Source organism: Lepisosteus platostomus, chromosome 14 (assembly GCF_059453375.1).
Source record: "Lepisosteus platostomus isolate fLepPlt1 chromosome 14, fLepPlt1.hap1, whole genome shotgun sequence".
NCBI lineage: Eukaryota > Metazoa > Chordata > Actinopteri > Semionotiformes > Lepisosteidae > Lepisosteus > Lepisosteus platostomus.
Window position 1 is genome coordinate 39,307,619 of NC_142624.1, and position 26,244 is coordinate 39,333,862.

General features: G+C 44.5%; 1 protein-coding gene and 1 long non-coding RNA gene across 2 annotated transcripts in view; both read right to left on the reverse strand.

The window, feature by feature from the left end:
• LOC148649490 (activin receptor type-2A) overlaps nucleotides 1-18,431 on the reverse strand; it is a 52,558-nt gene extending 34,127 nt beyond the window's left edge. Inside the window, exon 1 of the mRNA XM_088606271.1 lies at nucleotides 16,729-18,431. Within this exon, the coding sequence (XP_088462397.1) occupies nucleotides 16,729-16,783 (55 nt within the window). The 5' untranslated portion in view covers nucleotides 16,784-18,431. The remainder of the gene's footprint in view (nucleotides 1-16,728) is intronic.
• Nucleotides 18,432-23,948: 5,517 nt separating this feature from the next.
• LOC148649491 (uncharacterized) overlaps nucleotides 23,949-26,244 on the reverse strand; it is a 42,705-nt gene continuing 40,409 nt past the window's right edge. Inside the window, exons 7-9 of the long non-coding RNA XR_015926371.1 lie at nucleotides 25,518-25,804; nucleotides 24,767-24,903; nucleotides 23,949-24,531 (exon numbers count right to left, since the gene is read on the reverse strand). This is a non-coding gene — a long non-coding RNA (uncharacterized LOC148649491). The remainder of the gene's footprint in view (nucleotides 24,532-24,766; nucleotides 24,904-25,517; nucleotides 25,805-26,244) is intronic.

Consider the following 26,244-nt stretch of genomic DNA (forward strand, 5'->3'; position numbering starts at 1 on the left):
TCAGTGAGCCCTCCTTTGCGGAAAGAGATTCCCCGTGTTGGAAACAGGCCTCTTCTCGATCCCGGGGCCGTGGGACGGCGCTACAGAAACACGCTTCTGGCTGTTTCAGGGCCTAACCCTGCACAGCTCTCCAAGCAGAGCACGCGCTCCACGTCTTCCACACACGAGGACCAGCGCGCTCGGGAAGAGGCAGAACCAGTTTAATCCTCCAGACGCGGAGAGAAACTGGCCATCTTCCCCCGCTCCGGTCCAGACACAGCTCACAGTGGCTGTCCGTGTGCAGGATGCGTCCCGTGGCCGGCTGGCAGATCACTGGACAGCAGACTGAGCGTCCTCTCCGGGGTGGCACACGCTTGGCGGGGGTCCCGCAGGGCCCCCCTGGCACCCCCATCCTCTCCTTGCCTTGCTCGGCTCTTTTCTCTTTTCCTTCTTGTGGAGTTTGTTTCTTTAGTGTGCCCAACTGCTTCCCAGTCTCTTCTTATTTGACACCTTATTTGCGGTCTATCTCCAAGTTCATATTGTGTCAGAATCAAAAGAAATATTTTCAAACTTAACCTTTTCCCAAGAAATCACTTTTCTCCAACCCAAAATCATTTTCAGATTTTCCCTTTAAAATAACATTATTATTAAAATAGCATTACATGAATAATTTTTTAATTAAACGGTAATTGGTGAAAAGGAAAACCGCAGTTCTAACGCTGTCTCGCACTACTGCATCCATCCTTGAAAACTGATGTCCCACAATTTCTCCTCCTTGCGTTATGAAAGTATTCTCCCAAGTCGCTGAGGATCAGTGAATGCACATGTACTCCGGCACACAGGGTCCTGATGTCTGCTGAGCGGAGTCTGGCCACCTCACAGTCTGATGACTGGAAGTGCATGACACACTTTTCTCCACATGAAACGGCACAGCAAGCAGTCATTTCTCACACTGCTCAGGATTTCCAGTAGGAAAATACAAAACAAAGCAGTAACTACAGTGCAGTACGGTATTTATTTTCTCCCAAGTTCTTTGTGTTATCTGGGGGCATTTCTGTTGATCTGTATTGGGATGCCCATGGTATGTATATGGCATAAGGGAGATCTTTTTTCATTATCTATGGACAATTCATGAATGTATCCCCCAGGAATGAGGAGAACTGGCTGTACTGGCAAGTAACGCAGGTCCGTCCCCTTTGTTTACCTGAAAATACAACGCCTTCAGGGTTTTATTTCAATCCTAGCCACTGGTTTAGTTCTTCAGCCACAGAAAGTTCACTTTATTCTTTACACAGCATCAAAGGCACAATTGTATGATGAAATTATAGTCTAGGGATGCATTAGAATCCACTTTATTAGGTCCTACTGAAGCACTAAGAAGTGAATTATCACAAAAGCACTAGTCTTTCCACAAATACATTAAAACAACAGAACTCAGCAACAGAATCTGATCCTTTAATCTGCACTGGAATGTTTAACAGCCAATCAGTCTCTGTTTCAATGATGTTTGTGATCACTGCAGCTTACGAAGAGGCTGAGTATTCAGGCTCTAAATGAACTGCTGTGGTTCAGGCCTTCTGCATTCCACACATATGAAAAAGAAGCAGGGTTTTAATAGGATTTCATAGGGTGCACATACTTTACATTCCTCATGTTTATTACACAGAAAAAGCTCTCATGGCATTAATCATCCTCGTAAAATAAATGACAGGCTATATGGACTGCTACATTTTGAAAGGGCAAAGTTATGAAACATAAATAAATGGTATGTAATGCATTTTATAGGCATCTATGAAAGGTGGTCAAATATTTTTGAGATTATCCACTGAAACACTGAAAAAAAAGGGTTGTAATGTATGAATGCACAGACAGTCTAATCTTTGCAGACAGTCTAATCAAGAAATGATCAAGTATGTAAAAACAGAAACATGCTATAAAGGATGAAATCGGTAGCGGTTGGTAAAAACATCAATGAAAAGAAAGTGAGAGACCCTTTATTCTGCATGCTTTCAGTCTGATTTCAAACCCTTGGCTCTTTCTATTCCATATGCAGGAGACATTACACCACACCGGTGGGGCCAGTGCACAGCTCACAGGTCTACTGCAGGAAGCCCTCGGCAATGTCCTTGTGATTTATCAAGACAGAGCCAAACAGCCTTTCAGTAAACCGCCTCATCCAAGCACTGCATTAATCCAAAGGAAACTGATCCGCTGTAGCCTCAATCCAAGAAAAGTGTTCAAAGCCATATCCTTATCAATTCCTTTCCAAAGTGGAGTAGTCATCCAACACACTGTTGCGGAGTCTGTTCAGCCCCTGCAGGGCAAGACCAACAGAGACATCGTGCCACAGCTGTGGCTGGAAACTGAACACCAAACCTCAGGCAAAGCTCCCTCACACGCCTCCTCCCCCACCAGCAATACACAAGAGTGAGAAATCTGCACATGGTACTGATGAGTAACTAAACAGTGTGCACGGCCCATTTTAAACCACGTAGTGCCAGGCTTCCACACTGCACTCCTGACAAACTTGGCCTCTACATGCCAAGGGCACCAGTGCCCTTGCCTGTCCGCCAGCTGGAAGTGATGGCTTTTTACAAGGATGCAAAAAGCCACTGTTTCAGCAATCCAGGTTGTTTACAGTGTATGTGGAGGGTAAATCTAACCCAGTCCCTCCCTAGTCTGCTGTGCCATCACCTCTGCAGCACAACACACGCCATCAGCCATGTGTCACTCAAACCCTCTGCCGAGATGAAACAGAAAGGGTGCACGTGTATTACTCCCAGAGCTCTGCTACGGAACATTACATAGGCCACTTAAAACACACAGGACAGATCCACTAGATATGAACATATTAAGAGACGTGCAGAATTCTGCTGTGTGTACAGGTCAGCCAGCTCTTAATGAAAAACACAACCAGGTGTAATCAGTTTACATCTTCCTGTAAGTGCAACTAAAATGCAGTCCTCAAACCCATTCCTCATGAAACAGACACACAATTCCAGTAGGACTATTATTTTTAATGCATTATCTGTGATGGGTAAAATGCCCTCTCCCCCCTCAAATGACTTAAATGCGCAGTAATGGAAGCAAATCAGCCCACTGGTCAGAGGCAGCATGGATATCTTCTCTGCAGACTTCGCTCACAGTTTCAAAAACGTCGGCACAACCGAAAAACAGACAAGGTTAAAAGTCTTGGGAGACTTAAAACTAGAACATGATAAATGTACAACAACCAGTTTTAATCAAGGATCAAAGCAGGAGCAGAGCGCAGCCAGACTGTCTAGACTGGAGTCTACAGCAGGAAGCCTCTGTAGCACATAAAACAACATCTGCAAGGCACATTAATCACACTTAGGGCTTTCTTGAGGTCTCCTGAACACTAAGAAACTCACACTAAAATCTATTAGGTCTTCATAGTTTATGACAAGAGGACCTGCTGAAGAAAAGGCTCCACTGAAACACCCCCAGTGGAGCAACTTGCTGGCAGCTCAGCGAGCTCAGAGACTGATGGCTCCATCCTTAGTTCAGTCATCTGGGGGAAGAAGAAGCTTCTCTCCCATCACACCTTCATGGCAGGGCAGAGTGAGGGCTACGGCACCACGCGCTGCGGACACACAGCGCAAAAAAAACCAAAACACGGCCCGGGGTGTTATACCACCTGCAGTGTTTTAACTTCTACTGAATAACGGTTCCTTACAGTAGTTAATTAAAATTTAATAGCAAAAAAAAAATCAATAGCAATGATTTATTAAACTTTTAGCCGCTCAGTATTTTCGATGGAGAAAAAAAAAAATCTTTTAGGTACCAGAAGTGCAATTCAGCGATATATAGTCTTGCCTGACCTTAACATAAAGGAGAACACCGTAAGATCTTACAGTTCATACCAACTCAATTTTGAATACAGATTGAGTCAAAAAGCAAATGTTTCTTTTTTAAATAATCTTTTAGCGGTATGTCTGTCAGTGAATCTGCCTAGACAGAGAAACGGCCAAGTTCACAATACAAAACAACACAAAGTAACAAGTCCAGAGCAGCTCAGCTTTGACCGCAGCCTACAGTTCGATAACCAGAATAATGACTTGACCCACAGAAGCTGTGGGCTGTCACACAGATCTAAAGGGCCTGTGGTGTACTCTACTTCCAGCCTATACAGCGGGGTCTTCTCACTGCCCCATCCCCAAGCACAGCTGGGGGCGCACACAGACCGGTCCTGCAGAACTGGAGTCCGGGGCCACACACCTGGATTCAACATCACGCTACAGTTACACCTTTATAAACTTTCAAACTCTGTTCGATGTTAAAAAACCTGCAAGCTAAGCACTTTGATTCTTGGGTAAATCTTTGTTTTGCTGCCTGCCTGTTGGCATTGCCAGCCCTAGTATTTGCCAAAAGGTTTAAAGATACATAGAGAGAAAGAACACAATTAATTAGCCAACAGTGTTTTTCCTCTTGATACTGGGTAAAAACCACTAACTGCATAAAATCTATTGCTGTTTTGTCAATCACAAGGAAAATACTCTGTCGATGAATACAAAGTGTTATTGAAAATTTAATTTCAAAATCCAGCCTGCTTTTAAGAGCAAAAAGGTGCCAAGTTAAACAGAACAAAGCTCAGACTTTAAGCCTGATTTCAACATAGGAAAAGCGAAAACACGTTTAAGTTCTTCCAAAGCAAAACAAATCCTACGTATTAACACTTCACAGTGACACTTAACGCAACTTGTTGTCAGAGTGCTTTACCCTCTCTGAATTTACTTCTCTGTAAATCCACACTTCTCTCTGTCCTTAAACCAGGAGGCCAAATTAAATCTCTGTTCATAAAACTAAAACATACAGCGGGATGTCCCGTTTTTCACACTGCTGGAAAAGCAGGTGATGTCAGACATGTAGGCTTTCTGGCTCATCTTGATTGGAAATGTCTTCCTTGGAATACACTCTTCCCAGATGCAGTGCACGTCCATTGGCAGGAAAAATCCACCAGGGAATCGAGGAACAAGGAGACGCCCACCAATCAATAATCTTTCCTCCCTGCAGTCCGCAGTGGAAAATTTTGAATTAAACTGCGAAATGAGGAAGTGTTAGACTGAACTGGCTAAAAACTTGCAGGAATGAGAGCTAAAGTCGCACTGACGGAATTTGCAACAGCTGCAACGCATTTTATTCCAGCTCAGACATGCCAGAGACTGGGACAGAGCTCACTGGGGCCCCAACATTTGTCACAGCAAGAGATTGGGTCTTTCAGAAAATATTTACTGCACATCAGCACAGTTCAGTTTCATCCCCTCAATCTTCTGATCAACGACCATTTCTCTTTGCTACTTCTCATGTTAGCTGATGGTCACTATGGCCAGCACGTCCTGCACACAGACAGGGGACACTCACCTCTCCCTCGAGGTTACTGACAAGCTGCCTCTCGCTCCACCTTTCCACACAAGCTACTGGCCACTGAGCGAACAACGTGGTGGCCAGAGCACTAACGCCACAAGACAGCTTCTGACTGTGAGGAGCCACAGTAAACTTTTACTCAAGAGAATATTACAAGAACGGTAAAAGCAATCAAGAAAGATGGCCGTGTCACATTTGGTCGAATAAAAAATGAAAACAGGCAAGCCATTACGTTGTCCTCTTTGAGATAATGTAACCGTCCGATTTCATTTGGTCAGGACAGCTGGAATTTGCCTCGCGATTTTGCTGTTGATCCATGCTTGCTGCTTCCAGGAGTCATCGTCTTCAGGACCTTCTCATGGCGTGTAAACAAACGGCCCATGTGTGACGAGACGTTTGTTCAGAATAGATGGAACTCGATTACTTACAGCGTGGCTCAGCAGACAGCTGAGGCACAGCTACGCGACAGACGTGCGGCGGCTCAGACAGCCCAGACCAGAGGAGGCAGGTGGAAACTCGGTTTACACACCGAGGACAGGCGGCCCTTCTTCACCCAGAGGGCAGTCGGCCTCTCGAACCAGCGGCTCAACCACACGGCAGAAGCCAAAACCCTGGCTTGCTTTAAGCAGCTGGCCGGATGACATCCTTGGATCAAGAACCTGCTCGGACCAAACGGGTCAGATGGGCGGAAGGCGGGCGCCTGTACTGCTCCAGAATCCCCCTGGTTCAAAATGCCTCTGCTGCCCTGCCGCTTACTGCCTGTGCCACCTGGTCGCCTCAGGGAGTGAAGTCTTACTAGGTTAATAACAGACACGACGAGATTATTAGCCTGGCTGTTATTCCTATAATTGTTGTGCAGTGCAAACGATATTCAATTTGGCAAATACACAAGGCTTAAATTATACAGTACCTGAATTTCATCTCCAAGGGCATCTTGGAAAACTCCCATCAGCGCACACATTCCTAAACAATTGCATTTTAGGTTTTGACTTCTTTCAAAGAGGATATTGCACAGAGGGCATTAGAAGTTGGAAATGTTTGATTCTACCAGTATCTGCATTGCAGGACCGTGTATCATACTGTACGTCCATGAGGATTCAATTTCCTTCCTTCACCTCCATTCCAGTGGCGACAGCTGTGCTTCAACACCCTCTTTCGATCACTGAAATACAGCGCTTGCATGCTCAAACTACACAGACCCCAGCCGATCCGTCTTAACAATGTGTTTTTGGAAAAGGGAAGGATCGTGGATCCCTTTGATGCGGATCGCACTATTGTTACCAGCCGGAGCTTGGAGTGCTGTGTAGGCATCACCTTCGCCGACTCCCCGTTTACAATCAAACCCTGCTCACCGAAACACAAAACTCAAAATAAAGCGGAGTACAAACATAAAACGGCATAATATTTTAAAGCCCTCAGGCCTTTTGTGTTTTTTTAAAGAAACTCAACAAAAATTTAGCAGGCTTCACAGGAAAAGATCAACGCAAGAGACCACCACAATTCACCACGTTACAAAGTCACTCGCGTAGACTGTAACATCAGGCGTGGTTTGCCCAGATGAACAGACACCATGAACACTCATCACCAGCTGGTCAGATTGAAGACTAGCACGTCAGTCCCCCGTCAGAGTCCAGAGTGAAGTCCCACCGGGGAGAATCACCCTCTCGAAAAACGACTGCAAATCCTGGCTCACACCCACAGGTCTTTCAATCCTGCTTGTGTGCTGGAGAACTGTCACAGAGAGAGCAGCTGCTTCACAGAACAAGACCTACTACAGCAACTGGCCAGATTCCCTGCAGAGAAGAACACGCTGCTCTCCAGAAGAAGATGAAGAGCCACAAAAAAATGCTTATTTCTTTCAGGTCACCCGTGTTTCCTTTATTTTGGAAATCCAGCTGATCTTTACCTCCTGTGGCTCTGTTCTTAGGAAGTTCTCCTTGCAATAGGATGTACTTCAACAGTATTCCTAAAAATCTGTTTCCTGAAAAATCTGCAGCGTGCTCTCCGACATGAAATACTAATACTTACAATGCCTGCTTGCATCACTCCCCAAACAAAGAAAACACCAAAAGATGACATTGCACAGCTACTGAAAGCAATTAGACAACAAATCATTTCCCAACACTGGAGTTCTCACTGTATTGAGCAATTAAACCCACAGAGTGTTGGAAAAATGTATACAGGATACATACTGTATACCGACATGCTACCTAATAGACATTTTATTTTTAAGCACCACTTGAAATATAGAACAACTCAGGGTAGTACAGTTATTGTAGCTGCTAAAGCACTACTTAAAATTCAGGACAGACGGGGGGGTGGATTTCAGCTTTATAGCACAATGCCGCCCAAAATTAACATTTAAAGGGGCAGAATCTCTTTTATGTGGCAGATTTGGCTTTTGTGCTTAAAAGGGCAGCTGTTTCTCAGCACCCAGTTGTCCATGGCCGACTTGCTGCATTAATACTATACGTGTTGGGGAGCTTTCACTCACTCAAGACACAAATCTGAAATTCAAATTGCACCGAAGCATACAACAATCCATGTCAGCAGAGCAGCCTGAAGCTAAATTACAATCGCAGTTTATCAGTGTGGCACATGCATGTAAAAGGCGTAACATGTCATGACAAATATTACAAAATCTCTCAATGCACCTAGCACCTCGCATAACACAGACATTCTACACAAACAGCAGATCTTTGGTTTACAATTTGATTACAGAGACATTATTGCCCTTCACATTAGCTGTCGATTAACCAACCTCCCAGCTTCGCAACATTTAAGTACTGATATTCAACCAAACTAACCCTGAACACAGCACTGGGGAGTTTCATACCACTCTGCCTAACGGGCCATCAGGACAGACAAGCAGCTCCATTCCTTCTCGCCAGCGTCCCGTCCACAGTGCTGTCTGAAAGGCCAAGAAGGAGCGCTAATGCACAAAAGCACTGCACCGGGCCAGCGCAGCAGAGGAAGAGCTGGGTGCACTACTGTGTGCTGCACTGCCCATCGTGGACTGCTGGCTGAACAACACACGCTTGCTGCATGGAACTCTTTCCTGCTTCCTGCACAGAACCACTGCTGTCTGCAGCACCTTCGTCATACCAGCGCTGGTCACCACCTTCCAGCTGCGGTGTGCTGGCAGCCTGGTGCCAGTGTGCCAGCCCGGTGCCAGCGTCTCAGGGACGAGGCTTTCCAAGCCTCTCTACCTCTCCCAGCAGGACTGGAAGCCAGACCAAGCGCCAGCCGCCGCCGTGTCCCAAGAGCCACTCGCTCCCCCGTCACAGCCAGCTCGGAGCTCCTGAGGCCCGGCCCGCAAACATCCGCAGGCGCACACAGCCGGGGAACAAAACCGCTGCAGAACCGAGCCCGGGCCAGAGCCGAGAGTCAAACAGGGAGGGGGTCTACGTTTACAGCAAAAGGAGGAAGAATACCAAAGACCGTCTCCGGAAAAGCAAGGAGAAGGACACACGTCTGGGAACCTGACCTCACAGCCGTCAGGTTTCTATAGAAAATGAGCCGTCAAGCCTTCTCTCAGCTCGAGTACACACAAGCACTACTGCACTTCCAGCATGCCTGCACAAGCCAACAGGCCAAGAATAACAGATAAACACAGTTAACAGTTAAAAGTAGCAGGTCTGATTTTCACAGAAGACTGCCACAGATCTGGAAAAAAAAGCACAAAAGAACTTTTTGTATCCACCTATATTCCTTCACAGCCAAGAAACACCTGTAGACATTTAAGGGAATACGAATTTATGCTGTTCACGACATCAGATGTACAAAATATTTTGGACAGCAGCTCTCTCACTTGTATTTGCTCCATTACTAAATCTGTGCTGTTGGTGATGTAATCTAAATGAACACAACATTAAAGCCTTTCCATTTTTCCCCTCTGTGATTATTTCTGTCTCCCAGTGAACAGCCCTGTCCTCACTTGGTCTTGATCTCTGCCTAAATCTGCCTCACTGATAATAATACACACTGCTGTTAGCACAGAACTTTCCTCCAACACTGTGTTTCCTTCTTCTACAATGAGGATACTTTTCGGTCACTTTAAATGGACAAAATTAAGATTAAGGAGGGTTTTATTTTAATTGGCAAGGGCTTAAAAACAGCAGACTGGTTGGAAATTTCTTCAACCATCCAAGTCATGTTGCTGATCTCATTAAGGTCAACTAAAGGACTTATAACACATAAAGTAGCGATTTTCTTTCTCACACACCTACAAAAACTAGACATCCATTAAGCATCCAAACTTTCCTGATAATGAGATAATTAGCTGTACTGGATATGCACTCTGTCTTTGAAAAGTACTGAAGCAATAATGATGCCTGCACAACAGCTCAGGGTACTGCAGCACTGCCATCTGCCCAAAGGGCCAAGGCCAACCAACAGAAAGGTCAGGATCTGTAAGATTTACATAAAGTGCAGACTGAAGGCATGCCTCTTTTTAAGGGTAGCCGACAGCCTGGGGTCTGCTGAGCAGCAAAGCAAAAGCACTTGTGGAGACAGGTTTGGAGCTCGTCTGTGGATCTGATTATTAATTCACTCTTGTCGGCGCTTTCAATAGAGTGTGACAAGCATAACTCTTGCAGCATGAAAGGGGAAAAAAAAAAACTTCTAACACCAAATCTGTAAAAGGCTGCAAAAGCAGTGTAGCACAGATGGCAAACCGAGCCTGGTGGCGCGTTTATGGCAGGACTGTGATAGTACACAGTCAGATCTCCCGCCATGTGAGAGACTCTGGAAGCAGGAAAGTAACGTGAGAAATGGAGGAGAAAACAAGCCTGGCAGTACCAACCCAAGCCCTCCGTCACGACGAGAAGTGGAACAGCACGGGGCACACCACTGCGAGATGAACAAATGAGAAGCACCGCAAGTAAACGACCTTCGGCACATGATTTATATGACTTTGATTCTGCACAACAGGTTGAAACGCTGCACTAGACAGTTCAATGTTAATGGAATTAAAAGGGTACAGAGCTGAAACGATACGGACTGCAGTCTACAGCACTGCCTTTGAAATCAGGACAAGAAACAACATGCTCGCCATGCTCATGCTTTCCGACGTCGGATTCGTTCACAACGGTTCGGTAGACTAGAAAGCATCTTCCAAACTGAGAATTGGTGTTCAGAGCACCAGGTATCGAACTGGGAGCAAAAACACCAGCTAGAGGCTTGAGGGCTGGTGGCAGAAAAGCGCTTTAACGACCTGCCATTTCTGTTACAGTGCTCTCCTGGCACCAGCCTCGGGGGAGACAGCCGGGATAGACTCGGCGCAGAACTGAAGCACAAATCATTCCTTTGGATAAATAAGGGATTAGACCAAAATAAAGACAACAGCTCACGTAAACAACTCCGAGACGGGACTCCTCGATTTCGGATAAGGTATTTCTATCCCTGCCCCAAAGCCAGCAGGAGCGTCTGCCAAAGTATGCTGCGAATAGATTAGTACTGCCGCTGTAAGGCCAAATCAAAACTTATATGCCACTTTGGCAGGGACTACTGCTGACTGGCCTGAATGTTCAGGGGGGTACAACAAAAGTCTCTATAAATCTCGGCATGAAAAAACCATTAGTGTAACAGAGGGAGTTCCAAAACAAGTCAGAGAGGACAGGAGTGCTCCGTGGCTGGGATAAAATCTGCATTATTCCTCAAGAATCAGCTGCTCATCTAATGGATGCGATTTCCTCTCCAGCTATCTGGCATAGTCTCGGCCAGGAGTCAAAGTGGTGTGAGCCTCCTGCAGCTTGTGCACACCCTTTCTGAAGATAGGGACTGATACCCCAGCGTGCCAGTCCAGAGACCCTGTACCCGCCTTCCACCACCCTGCCAAACACCTCTGAGGCTGCCAGATCGTCATTCCCCACCAACTCTCCAAACCCCCACACCAGTCTGGGCCTTCCCTTCGGCAGCACGTTCGGCAGGACAGTACACAAGCTTTGCTCTGGTGGACTTCGTACCATTAGTGTCCACCGGTGCACTATAACAGGCCATGAGCATGGAGAGACCACAAGAGAGCTCATGAGAGGAGCCCATGATGGGTGAGACCACGATGGGCGAGAGGAGCCCACGATGAGCGAGACCACGATGGGCGAGAGGAGCCCACGATGAGCGAGACCACGATGGGCGAGAGGAGCCCACGATGAGCGAGACCACGATGGGCGAGAGGAGCCCCTGATGAGCGAGACCAGCTCACGATAGGCGAGCCAACAATGGGCAAGAGGAGCCCATGATGGGCGAGCCCACGATGGGCGAGAGGAGCCCACGATGGGCGAGACTACGATGGGCGAGAGGAGCCCATGATGGGCGAGACCACGATGGGCGAGAGGAGCCCACGATGGGCGAGACCACGATGGGGGAGAGGAGCCCACGATGGGCGAGACCACGAAACGGTTCCACGCAGCCATTCTGGACTGACTGCTGCTGGGTTCTGTGGGTGTCTCTGATCACAAGCTGCAAAACACAACCACCACACCCAGCTCCAGGAATCAGTCCCAGTATTTAGCAGTGTTCAGGAATCAGTTTTTTGTGCATACAGCTTTTCTACATTAATCTAAGAAGGAATATAAATTTCAGTTTAAAAAATAAGACAACTGTCATGCCTGTAGCTCCACTTAAATCGCAGAATTATTTTTCTCCTCCAAAATGGTGTTACATATACACACAAAAGCCAAGAAACTTACAATATGGCTTTAGCAACCTATAATAAAACTACTTTTTACTCATTTTAATTTACGAAGTAGAAGGACACTAAATACATGGAATTAGAACATGCAGAAAATGGAACTGCTATCTTGCTGACTGCAATAATTTGAAATTCATAAAGACAGAACAGTTACTGTAATAGTTTAAATTCAAAAGCAGAGGCAGAGTTTAATGGCAACATGAACGCAAAAGCACGACTTCGCCAAACAACAACAGACTGACTCGCAAGTCAAGGGGGACAGCAAGACGTGTCTGGAAGAAACACAAAGTGAGCGTCACACCAGTGACACAACCGTCACAGAAAGATGGAGTGCAGGTTAAAAAAGGAAAAGGAAGGTATTCCTTCAGTGCAGACCAGATATTGATCCACTATGCTTTCTGAAGCATCCCCAAGGCTTCTTAGAACTGAGGTTTCCAAAGTTTACTAGGACATCTTACCAGGAAACACTGGTCAACTCAAAATGGACACAAGCGGACTTCATAACAGATTAATAATACAAAGACTGTAGCACACACAATGACCTAATGATTGAAGGAGCAACAATATCAGTGGTCTTGTTTGGATACCAGTCTCCAGCAGAATTTGTATGATCTGAGCCGAAGAAAGCAGGGAAGACAGCACAAACTGGGGCGACTGGAGAGATTCAACATGAGTCTCTTTGAATAGCCAAATAGTTCAAGTTCAAAGTTCATTTGCCATTTGTAACAAGTACATTGGAATTCTTATTTGTATTTGTTCTCTCAGTGTACAGATACAAACACCCTTCAAAAATGAGCTAAAGAGCCTCTTAAAAGGCTCCTTTCAAATACATTTGAAAAACAAAAAATTCTTTACAGATGTTCTTTTTTACACACACATTATAGCCAGACAAGTCCTTCAGTTTATTTGCAACAGAAAGCACTGAATGTACACCTGTATTTTCATGTTAAATGAACCCACAGTTCATCAGGGGTACAAACTGATTCAGAGACTATTGTATACTGGATTACTAGGGATACTGAGACTGACAACACTCCACAATTTAGTTTCCCTTCAAGTCTGTATGAACATATACATATATTTCTACAAAGCACTCTAAAATGATGCTAAACATATAAATACTACAGAACAGTGAAATAAAACCTTACTAAAAAGGCAGGCAAATAAATCAAGAGGCTGATTTTTTTGTAGCAGTATTATGACACAGGTGTAAGAGGCTTCCTAGGGTTACTGGGAAAAACCCAAGAGCAGGAAGAAAAACAGCCAAAATGGAGGCAAACCCAGTTCTAAAAGACAGATTAGGACACTTAAAAATCCTTAGTTGACAACACGCATAACCTACATTTAAATACCGGTGAAAATCCTGTTTACTGCACATTGCCTAGCTTTCACTTTCCCGACTTTTTAACAACCTTGTGACTTAGTTTTGGAAGATTCTGTATTTTTAAAACCGTACAACAGAATATAACAGATGAAAATGGGATAAAGTCGTACAAGAAAAGTCAAAAGCGGGGCGGCCCAAACAGGTTCCCGAGACGAGTCGGAGCACAGCACCCAGCTGTCAGTCCGTCTGCGCCAGCAAAGGCTAATACGGGAGTATTTCTTTCCACAGCAACATTGTCTAAAAATGACTGCAGCCAAGTGCGATTTACAGGTATCTCGGCCTCCACCCAGCCTCCTGAAATAGGGATTTTCGCCGAAGTTAGACCGCGAACAAAAGACGGTGTGGCTGAGGACGGAAGGTAACCGAGAGCCAGCGAGCACGGTCGCGTCAGAAAGCTCATTAGTCACACTCACCCAAAAGCGCTGCTGTCGCTCGACACTCCCAAAACGTGCGAGGTGGCTAACAGGTGATACTGTGACACTGTAATTACCTGCTGCCACTGCTGGCAAAAAGACGAACTCTCCGGAGAGCTCCCTGCACCGTTTAACAAGAGCCGCAGGGCTGCAAGACAAAGCCTGAACTGTTGTGGTTTGTTTTTTTTTTTCCGGCTCTGCCTGCGATTTCCTAGTGCCAACAGCACCTAACCAACTGAACCCACGCTTTGACAAGGAAGGACGGGAGCTGAGGCCGAGAAGGCTTCATGGCTGCCTTACCTCCAACTAAATATTCCTACAGCTGGTCTTCGGAGAGGCACCCTATATGCGAAGTTCAAGCACGAGTAAGCTAAGGGAGATTTCCAGTGCAGTGAAAGTAATTCAAGACAGCGGTAATGGTAACATAAAGGAATGTTTAAACCACTTGGATGCAGGCCTTTATAAACATAATAACAACAATCAGTTCACCTTTTTTTTAATTCCTCACGCTAAAACTCCAGGTTTGATGTTTGACACAACCGCGCGATAAGAAATGCTTTCCTTGCATGACCGGCCTCCCCTTGCTTGGCGACCGAGACACACTTAGCTTTTGAAACGATAGAAGTCCCACTACTACAACGCCGCGAAGACGATACAGGTGTATATATATACACACACACATTAAAAACGCATAAAGCAACAAACAATCAAAGCCGTCAAAAGTGTATTCTGGACAAAATGCAACATCAGTCTTTGCCGTTGTTCGCGACAGTGAATTTCCCGCAGGTGAGCTCGCCAGTAAAACGGCCAACCTCTCTCGCGGGCAAAGCCGCAGTGTGGAGGCAGGCAAGCTCACAGATGAACAGCTGTGCGCTCGGCAGTGAAAGTGCTGCTCACTCCGCCCCGGGCACAAACCCAGCTCCCATCTTTGCAACGCAACCTCCTGTCGCCCTGGGTTCCAGTGCCACGGTCATCTCATCTTACAGCGGGGCAGATAAACCGGCAGGCCCACGGCGCGTCACCCACCAGCTCGGGAGATGGCGGGCTCGCCCGTCAACACGGTTTTGGAATTTGCAAAGACGCAGGGCGCCTGAAGATGAGACGTGGAACAACCTCCAAAAACGGAGGCTACACATGTGCGGGGTATAGAAAGAAAAAAAGACAAGGTGCTTTTTTGTTACAGGCGTCGAGACATAATGGGAGACTTCTTTAGCAATTGCTACACCTCCATCTGAAACTTCAGCGCGTTTCGTGAAGTTTTCATGAAACGGTCATCACAGAGCAGCGCTGGGTCTAATCTTGCCCTGTCTCGCCTCGGGTACCCGTGCCTTTCGCCACTGCCTGGCCGACCCCTCTGGTGCAAATCCCATGAACACCTTCGCACCAGGCCACACCGGGGCAACTGCGGCCCGAAAACCGCTAAACCACGACCTTCTCCAAAATGCCTTCCCTGCGTGACGAAGATCGTCTTGTACCGCCAGACACGACGAATTTCTTCCAAGACAGACACCACAGCATTTGAACAGATTTTTAATATGAATGAACCTCCTTTTTTAATATCGTTAAGCTATTCTGCATCACAGGGATTTGCGACGTAGACAACAGCAGGGAATTAAATACCCTGGTCTAGGCCAGGCGTCTCATTTTCATTGTGAGCACGAAATGTAATTAAAAATATTGACATTAAATAGCTCACACGTCGACGTAAAAACACAAGTCACGCTAGATACATTTTAATGATATGATTTCAAACCGTGTTATATTTACGGTTTTCGTCAGCTTAATGTACGTGGAACCTCTCACCAGTTTACATTCTTTTGCTCATTCAAAAAAAAAACCCAGATCTCCATCACAGCTCCGCGTTACTGCACCTCGATCTGGTGATTTAATACAACCAGCGCAGCCATTCAGGAAATTCCGAAACACCGTGTGCTTCTCTCGACAGAAAACTCAAAACGTTCAATGCGTGTATTTGCTGCATAACAGCATAGCCCAAATTAATCACCACATTAATTTAAGCAGCGCAACGTGTAATTGATATGTATCTAATTGTATTGAACACAAGCGTATCATTTTCCCTTGAGTTATAATTTGTAACAAAGCCCCTCAATCAGATAATCAGATTTAGTACAGAACTAGAATTTCAGATTTGTGGACTGATATGAAGAAGCGTCTCAAACCCCAGCGCTTTGCCTGAGAAGCTCAATTTGTGCGCGATAATCTTTGATACCCGCAGACCTTCACACGATACAAAATTCGCAATTCGACTATTTCGTTTTGAGCTTGCGGCCCGCTAAAGCATCTAAACAATGTCAACTGGATGATATTTCCCCCAGCTGAATAACTATTCACGAAGAAGCAGCCCGTCTCCTGTGTGTAAGCGATGAACTGATTGATTGGCACGTCCATCCCTTGTACCTCTGTTTACAGTTTACACTTCACTGTGCCGCTCCGAAATCACGAACTGCCATTGATTTTCATGCTCCATTGCCGGGTTATTCTAAGCCAGACAATACTCAACCCGTTTACAGGTACCTGGCGAAACATAAAGCGAACTTCATCTCCGCACATGAAGTCTCAAAACACCGATTTCATTGGCCGCTGTGCTCCGATCTGCTCGGCATTGATACTGTAACATGTTCACATTCAAGGTTACCTCTCTGCGACGCTACAAAGGGAGTAACAAAAAAACAACCAGAGCCTCAGTGAGAGATGCCGTGTTTCCAAGCGGCCGACAATTTCAATCGCGAAGCTGGGCTGGAGGGAGATACTGTAGTAACAGCTAAGGCGCAGACACACACCTCCTCTCGCCCGGCCGTTCCTCCGTCGCCCTCTCCAAAACGCGGCCGAGGCGCAAGCGAAACCCCCCTACCCACCTGAGGAACAGGAGATGAGGAAAACGGCGAAGGCTAGTTTCGTCGCTGCTCCCATTTTCAGTCCGCGAACCAATCCGGTATTGCAATAAAATCCTTAAAAACGACGAAATTCCCAGGATGAGCACCCACTCGTAAAATGTCTTCTTTTATTGAGTCATAGATGTGCGCGTTTATGTTTTGTATATATATTTTTAATGAAAGCCAAGCCTTAAATCAAGGAATTAGAAATTTCTTTAAAATTTTACTGTGACAAACTGCCGCTGGCAAAGTCCCAGGGCAGGCCCCGCTCCTGAATTTTGCGTGTACAGTCCTGAAACTCAAGAGACATGTGTCACTTGACTGGCTGAGAGCATCAACATGTTTTTTGACATTTTTTTCTTTCAAAATGATCTTATTTCGGAGACGCCACGTGTTCAGTTCGCAGATGCCCGCAAAGCCGAAGGCGCCTGGGCACCGATCAGTCCAGATGCTAGTAGTAGTTGTTGTTGTTGTTGTTGTTTGTTGTTTTAAATTAAAAATCTTCAGATCAAAAAGAAAAACATCGTCGCTTGCTGCTTGCAACAAAATACCTTTCCTTACGGACCATGCACCGAATCCCCCAGTGAAAGCTGGAGAATGTGCAATAGAAAGGTTTTAAAAAATGTTTTCTTGTAGTGTTTTTCAGTTTTCTCCAGGAATACTACAGTAGCGAACGCACAGGCAGCAGTCATCTGTCCGAATTCTGTGACACGTCGGGATTTGCATAATATCAGCGGAGTTCATAACGCATTCAATCACGACACATGGACATTGTATTCAGCCGCTGGGAGGGTGGATGCACATGTACTAATACTGGTTAAAATTCTCCCAGCGACGATAACGTCCCCCTAAAACGAGCCACTTTATCCCCCCCCGACACGAGTGATCCTCCCCGAACAGAAAAAAAAAATCCTTGCTATTTGGATCTCAAGTCCACGTTTCCAAACGCCGAGTGTAAAAATGCGTGGCAACGACTTGTCACAAGCGCAGGCTTCTTCATAATTGCACCGAGGACGAAAAGGCGAGATTCCCGTTTTCTTGGTGGTTTGTTTTGGGAGGGGGTGGTGGACAACAGCACAGTCCTGTTGCTGCCTCTCGCCTGCCTGCCTGCCTGCCTGCCTGTCTGCTGTGGTGGGTAGGTACCCGATCTGAGGTGTCAAGTCCGAACCTAGCACTTCAAAATAACTTCAGTGCTCCACCAGAGACTCGCAAAATCCACCACGACGCCGGAGGAAAACCCGTGCAGTCACCTGGCCAGGCGACCCCTCGCCTCCGCGGCCAAGCTGTCAGAGAGACTCCTTGACGGCGCTGGCCCGCTTCTCTCGCCTGCCTTCCTCGCAGCCTCTCTTTAATTCAGCGAAAACAGACCCGATTCAAGATGGCGGCCGGCACGAATTGTTTTTGTTTTTTTTTTTCCTCCCCTCTCTCCTCTCTCCTCCTCCTCCTCCATCTCTACCCGGCCCCTCCGACGGCGAGCCGTCTCCCCGCACGGCGAATACCCTTGACTGACATCACAGCACGTCAAATCGAAAGGGAGGGGGAGCCACGCCAGCCGCCAGCCGCTCCGCTCCCTCGCCCAATCCCACGCAGGACACCCGCCTTGTGTGGAGCAGGTCGGGGCGCTGGAAGTCCCAGGCTCTCTGCAGCGCGCCGCGAAGGCGTGATTGATGGGCGCCGCTTCCTATGGCCGGCAGAGGGGCATTGACGGGCTGAGCCGTGGAGCCAGCGCTGCTGCCTGTAGTGTACAGGACTTACACGGGATGCATGCGTTGCCCTGGCACAGGCGTGGGCGTGTGCGGCACACGGGGCGATGAATCTTTTTTGCAAACCAGCGCTTGGGCATTTTTTTAACGCCGTGTCCTCCAAATCTAATCCGCCCTGGGACTGCGGAATGGTTTCACACCTGCAAACGTGCCCCCTCCCCGCCAGTTACAGAATCAGCAGTCTTCGCAGGTTTCTGTGTTGTTCATACACGTGTTCGGTTTCGGTATTTTATACTGGTCGATATTTTGATATTAATAACCAGAGATGACATGGACTTCGCGCCTTTTGGAGAGTCCGTTTTTTTCTGAGATGTCTTATCAAAGTCACAAAACCCTGTACAGCAGAGCCAGAACTGATTTCCAATAAACAAATTCTGTTTCATATCAAAATCTACCCCGAAATACTCTTACCACATCTCATGCTTTGGTCCGCAGTGAAAGACACTTTGAAGTGTATTTATACCGGCATGTTCACGTTTCGCACGATGTTTCAAAAGCAGCAATAGAGCTAAATTCCGTTCGCTTAGAAATGTATTTTCAAAAATACATTTTTAACAAGGCGGAGAGACAAATGAATAAATCAGCTCTCTGTCTCCCAAAGCGTCTGCTACAGTGACTTGTCTTGCTGTCTTTTGTTTTCGAAGACATTCCAAACAACATACTGTAGGTGTAACTCAAGAGCCCTGCAACATCCAATCCGATGACCACAGTTGTTTATTAGTAACTGGTCCCTCAATGATCACATTACTCCACAAAGGGTTTGTTATATAGGAATCAAGATGGAGGCAAACAGTTCAGATTTCAAAAGAAATGTTCTGTTCAGAGGTTAGGTGGCACTTCATTTCTGTCATCCTACAATGGGCCATTCCGATTCAGTCCTGGAAAAGTTTATTATCTTTTCTTAAGATGTGCTGCCTCTGGCACACCTGGACATGCTGCTCAGAGGAAGTGTTTCAGTGCAGCAGGTCTTGTTGGTTTCACGTTGAGACTTACGAACAGAACTATTATCCAGCTCAAACATGGATACATGCCTTAGCAGGACTTCATTAAAGGACAGTGGGATCTGCCACAAAGCCAGATTTCAGAAGGGTCTTCCACATACACAGTGTACAGTAATATACTAAATGAAGTGAGCTTTGAAGCACTGTGTTTTATTGTGTGGTGAATGTACAGTATAGGACAACTGACATGTACTGTATCGTTTCACTTATTCTATAATACAATTCATTATATTTTATAGCACTTGAAATTGTACAATGTCAGTGTCTCAACGCTCCTCTTTGATGATAGCTGCTGTTACAGTCTTCTCCAGTGTGTTGTTAGTGTAGAGTCCTCTCTGTCACAGGTCCCCAGCGCTGAGCTGTGATATTCTGCCAGTGGAGAATATTATTACTAGAAATCATACTGCATGTTCAACTGGTAAAGGTCAGTCTTATTTATTTAATCTTATTTAGTGCAAATTCCTTTTCCTTTTAATAAAGCACAAAAGGTCATGTATTTTGTGTACACTTTATGTATGAAAGAAATGGAGAATATTATGTACAAGTTCTTCTACTCTACAAGAAAAACTCTACTCTAAAAAACTCTACAAGTTTAAAGTACCTATAGATGACAATCTGTTACTTGCAGTTACATCCAATTTATATGATACATTTCTCTTTAAGGAGAATAGGTCTCTGTAGGTTTCGATTAAATTGATTTATTCAAATAAGCAAATGTCAATGGGAAGCACCAAAGATAATGGTTTCAAGCAAAGAACAGACCAATTTGAGTGATATATTGACTCAAAACGGTCAGTCATCTAGGTTAATGCAAGTGTAAAAACTAAGGTTGTTTACACTTGGAAGTTGTGACACATTTCTTGATCACTTAATGGTATTTTTCTCCAAATAGATGATAACTTGTATGGATATACTTTTGTCTTCTTTGCACAAATTCCTTTATTGGCATATATCCTAATACGTTTGAGACAGAGAGAAAGTTACATTGTTCAAATGATAAAATTACCTCTTCAAAGATCTTTACATTGAAGACAATCTTTTTGGGATCGGGTCAGAAAACAAAGGAAGAAAGTACTTGAGACAAAGTGTTTAAGTACTGTATCTCTGATACTTCAAAGTGCATTTTTTAGTTGACGTTTTCAGCGTATTTCAAGCATTTAACTATGTAGATATGCAACGGGCCTGTCTTTATTTTCTCTTTGGGAATAGCATATCATCGGATATAAGTGACTTTTATATACTCCATAAACGGTTACAGAGAAGCTTTGAAGGTTTTAATGTCGAGGGACCGGTCATTTAACTGCCGTGGCGTGCTACAACACGTTTTATGTCACAGCCTCTTGTTGCTGACGATCTGGCTTGTAGCCAAAACCTGTTAGATCTTCTTTAGATCTGAAAAGGGTGGTCTTAAGACTCGCCGGGTCTAAAAAGGGGATCAACGCTTTATGAAATGTCTACAGAGGTTGCGCGGAAGAGAGTATTTTACCAGTAATAAAATAAAAACGAAGCACAAAATGTCCTGAATAAACCTTCAGCTGCTGTGCACTTTCCTTCCTTTAGGAGCAGCATTTTGAGAGAGAATCGGAGAGAGATGTCCGGGGCTCCTGTCGCCTGTCTCAGATGCTCCGTCATAAACAGGACGACGCACTTACGCGTGAAATACAATAGGTGGATACAAATCACGATTATGAAAAGAGTTACTGTGGTGATGTTGAATTTGCGGAAAGAGCATACATTTTCTGCACGAAAACGACTTTTTAAATGGTGGACCACATGTGGTCTGACATTAACAGCAACGACAACAACCATCTTCATGTGATGTACAGTAGCAGCTTTCATGTGGAAATAAAAATCCGCAAATGTTTCCCCAGAATAAAAACAGATCAGCGATAATAAAAATAAAAGCAGTAAATACAGATCAAAAAGTCCAACATTCCCGATAAAACATTTCCTGTCCTGTGTTTACGTTACCCTTGAAAAACATGCAAAATGATTTTAGCCGATGATTTACTTTAAGATGTTCACGAGAAGGAGTTGTGCTTTTTTCTATAAGTTCTAAATATAATTGTATCAAGTAATATTTGCATAGTAAAGATATATAAATAATACAAATAAATAGATCTAATCTTAACCAATTTACCACAAATGCTGTTTTATGTTTTAGGGTATTTACATATTGATTTAAATGTGTGCATAAAATAATATCTAATGTAAAATTGCAAAGCATTTAATTCTGTAATATTTGATTTACATTTATGCCATTGCGTACAATATGCATGTGTCGGAGCTACACTACCAACACATTGCGTTCCCAAAAGGGTTGCCGTTAAAGTACGACGTGCCCTGTTTTATAAGTTATATACTGTATTTGTACCACTTTACAAAACCTTCGAGCTCCCCCTTTAAAAAGAGCGAACTCGGACGGCCTGGGATGGTTTCGTTTTGAGCAAGAGAAACGTGATTTCAGAATGGAGCTGCCAGTGGCCAACCTGCATCACGCAGTGGACCCCCCCTTTACTGCCGCTGCACGTTATATAAACAGCGTGTTAATCCCACGCCCCCACCGCCGCACTTCTGAGCCGGTGCTGTTGACCTTGAAACCGGCGCATTAACTTGCAGCGCGCTTTATTTTAAGCTTTCCTCGCGGAATAGAGGCTGCACGCCGCCGCCCCTCCCCCACACACTTACTGTAAATCCTGGGTTACAAAATCTATACGTTCCTGTGCTTAGTGATTGTAATAGGATCACCCCCCCCCCCCCCCCCCCCCCATTTAAGACGGCGAGGTTCTTAATGTATAAAAATATCCACCCAACGCTGATTTTGTTTTTTAGGAAAATCTTAAAAGCGGGTTTACACCAAAAGATAAGGGTAATCGTGTCGTCGAAGTCGAAATGATGAGGCCTTCAGTCATCCCCTTGTAGCTAAGAAGCTGTTTATAAATGCGAAGACTTCATTATCCAGCTACGTACGTTGCCTTATACCGAACCACCCTTTCCTCTACAGTCCAGGCTCTTTGCAGTTAATCAATACGAATGAAAACTCAAACATTAAGAATCAAAACTTTGAATTTATGGAGCTTTTGTCGTGGCTATTGAACTCCACGTTCTTTTTTAACGTGAAAGTGCCCTCTCTGAGCAAGCGATACGTCTGTCACACTCCGAAGTTTAGACACTATCGTTTATTTACTGAGCATGTTTTGTTTAAATTCCAGACGCCTTTGGAATATCTCATCATTCTAAGGCACCCTCTTTGTGCTACGTGGTGATTATATCTGAGTTGCATTTCACTGCTTTGTAATGTCCAATTTTCATTGTAAATCGCAAAGTTTTAACAGATCACATTCAGTTAAAGAATCTGAGATAAACTTGTGCTGAAGTTACAGTAGGTTACTGTAGCTCAATGGTCGTAAGCATTTTGCTAAAAATACAATACTTTTTTTAAAATCTGACAAGACACGGGCTCTCTAGAATGCTGTGATTATCCGAAATGCATTGAAACACAAGCTCGTGTCATTTCGTCATTCCTTAGTGTCAATTCTTATTTCTCATTATCACTTTTTAAGGACTATAGCAATCTGAGATAGAACGAGTTCCATTGAGTGATAAAGCTGACAAGGTGAGTGAGGTGAAAAATTTTCACATTTTTCAAACTTTGCTTTGGTTGAGGGTGTGAGTGATTAATGACCCTACCGAATAATCAGAATTGCTGTTTTCCCCTCTTACGTACGTGTGGCATTTGATAAAGAACTGCACACTGTTCCCTGTGCTTGAAGCTGGGGTTTTGTCAGCATTAAAACGTTTGGAATGCTGATCTGTCAGCGGTAATCTCTCACTGTGGTCTTCTAGGGCTTCAGCAAACTCATTTTACCCACAGAAATGTCAACAGGCACGTAGCTTTTAAAAACATTATTCAGATCAAGGAAGGAGAAAAGTACAGTGTGATATTTTTGTATGATTAACTCATTTTAAAGTAAAATGCAAATAAATTGCGTAACGCGAATATTGATAGCCCATTCATCGAGCTCATGCTACACAATGATTCCGTTCAGTTTGGGGGTGAGGTCTGGTGTTGTGAACTCCGTGCTTTCACGGCCACGAATGAGCAACAACTGTAGACTCAACCTTTCCCGCGAGTTCCTAATTCTTGCCCACAAAGGTTGCATTTGCATTTTAAATAATACCCTCACTGGATGAAACGCCGCATCGTCCATTTAACGCATTTCAAGTAATAAATTGCTTTTGAATTCCCTTCTGTCCAAAAAAAAAAACTGCTCACACATGTGTATGGTTGAACTTTTGTGAAATTATGAAACCTTGTGAAACCTGAGGCACGGAAAGTAGGCAAAACCCACACAGGAAGCACTAAGTACAACCAATCGCATTTCATTTGTGGAATACATTTTGAAACGGTTTAGAGAAGAGGTTCTGGACAAAGGTATAAGTAAGCGGATTTAATTTCAGCCCGATGTGAAGATGTCCTAGTATTAGCCACGTTCTTTATGGTCGTGTACAGTATCATTATACTTTAGACACCTTTTGTTGTTCAGAAGCACTTCTAACAGGTCATGTCTTCTCTTAACACCCATGCTCATGTTACACACATGTAACATCATTATCATGTGTATCTGAGTTAATGATAGGTAAAGGGTTTGTGTTCCATGCCTAAACATTTCACACTTTTTTTTTTAAACACAATTTTCAGTTCAAGGACAAATTATCAACAGAGCCTCTATTTCTACAGTACTATGCTTCTAAAAAAAGCCCACGTGGTATTCCAAAGGCCACTGAATTTGTATAAACAGGTAGCTCTTTTCAGATAGAGTTCCAAGCTTGTCTCTATTCAGCTGCCACAGGCCACCTTCTGAGAAGATCCGCGTTCAGGGGCCTTTCAGAGAGAGAACGCCGTGGTCAGTCTAAACTGGAAGGGGCATCAAAACAACCTTTCGCACTCCTCAAATAGCAGCCTGGGCCTGTCTGCCCCCCTCCCGACTCCCAGTCGCGGTCTTTGAGCTCAGTCTGGACTGTCAGGACAGAGAAGAGAAAAAATGGTCACAAACCCGACAATAGCTATGATGTGCCATTTGGCAATTAAATTAAAAATTCCTCAGTTTCTTCACATCCTTGTCCTGATGTGCAGTTCGTGTGCTCGTTAAATTGTAATCAACTTTCCGAAAGTAAGCAAGATTAGCAACAGGGGGTTCAAAGTATATTTAAGCTCCTCCTCATATTTAAGATGTCAGAAGGCGGACAGAGCACCTGTTTCTGTGTGTTCCCTCTCTTTGTCATTCCTTGTCCTTGAACAGTAATTGCAAGCATTCCACATGTGGAATATCATTCTTGTGACCCCTGCCCCTGAGCTTCTCTAGGGCTGACACTAATGATATACTGTAAATCTGCACAGAAAACAAAATATTGGTTTTCCTTTTGCATAGTATTACTACGCAAGAAATACTATGACAATTACTTACAATGCTCAATACTATTGCTCATTGTTCAGCAACAAACTAACAATAATCTTACCAAATCTTACCAAAGGACAATAAATAACACTAGAGCATTTAAGACAATATGTAGATTTCCCAAAAGCTTTTGTTAAGGTACCTCATAAAAAGCAGACACTGTAAAATGTGATATTCACTTAGGTACAGATCTGTCAAACGAGCAAGGAGGGTTAAATGTCCTTGTGACCTTGTGTTCTCATGATCTTAACCAAAACTACAGTACTGTATGTCTCTTTCCAGCAGTGCCCGGTGGAGCCAGTGGCTTGATTGAGTTCAGCAGAATCATGCCAGATGTCACTAGAGCTTTGTTTACTGTCATGTGTTGAAGACTAATGCAGGGAAGAGGCATGTATCTCCTTCGGACCATGGCTCAAAAAGCAGATGCACTTCTGCTGTCTGAAGGAAGATTGTGGCAGCCATGCTTAGCTACTAGGGGCCATGTAACTTGTGCTCCTAGCCCATAAGGGCAATTCAGATGTATTCATTTATTACGCAGGTTGATTTACCTAACACCTGCATTGCCCTAGGAGTGACTCCATTACAAGCCCGCCACAGGAAGGTTGATGATATCAAGTTCTGTGGGATTACTCATTCTGCTGGTGAAAGCGATAGATGAACAGTGGCTCTATGCCTCAAAGGCAGGAATTTCAGTAGCCCGTACACAGACTCCGACTAGTATTGCCTGCATATTTACACACAGACACAAACGCAGATCTTTAGTGAATCAGGATCCACAGTGGAGAAAATTGATCATCTCTCATCTCTATCCATATGTTATCAAAGTCGATCAGTCCTGCAAAGAAAAACAACAAATGTCATGAGGCTTATGCTAATTTTGGTCACACTTTAGTTTAGTTTAGAGGTAGATAAGCCAACTGTCAATCTGTTTATAAAGTCTCACAGCTGGAACACGCTACCTTCTACAAATAACCCAAGAGTTAGGGTTAAGGTTATAGTTCAAGTTACAGTCAAGTGAACTAGGTGTTTGTTCCTAACATACAATTAATCAACGACATAGGTTATTATAACTTTAATGTTGCTCTCTAATGCTTTATTACTCTATTCCATGTATCCACTTATTTTATTTATGTACTACACTATATTCCAGAAAGCATTTATAAATGGGATTTGAAAACCCTTATCCACACTGTTACAATTATTTTTGCATGCTTATATACAGTAAAAAGAACTAAGATAGCGCAGCACATTAATGAGTCATCACATTCCTAATGT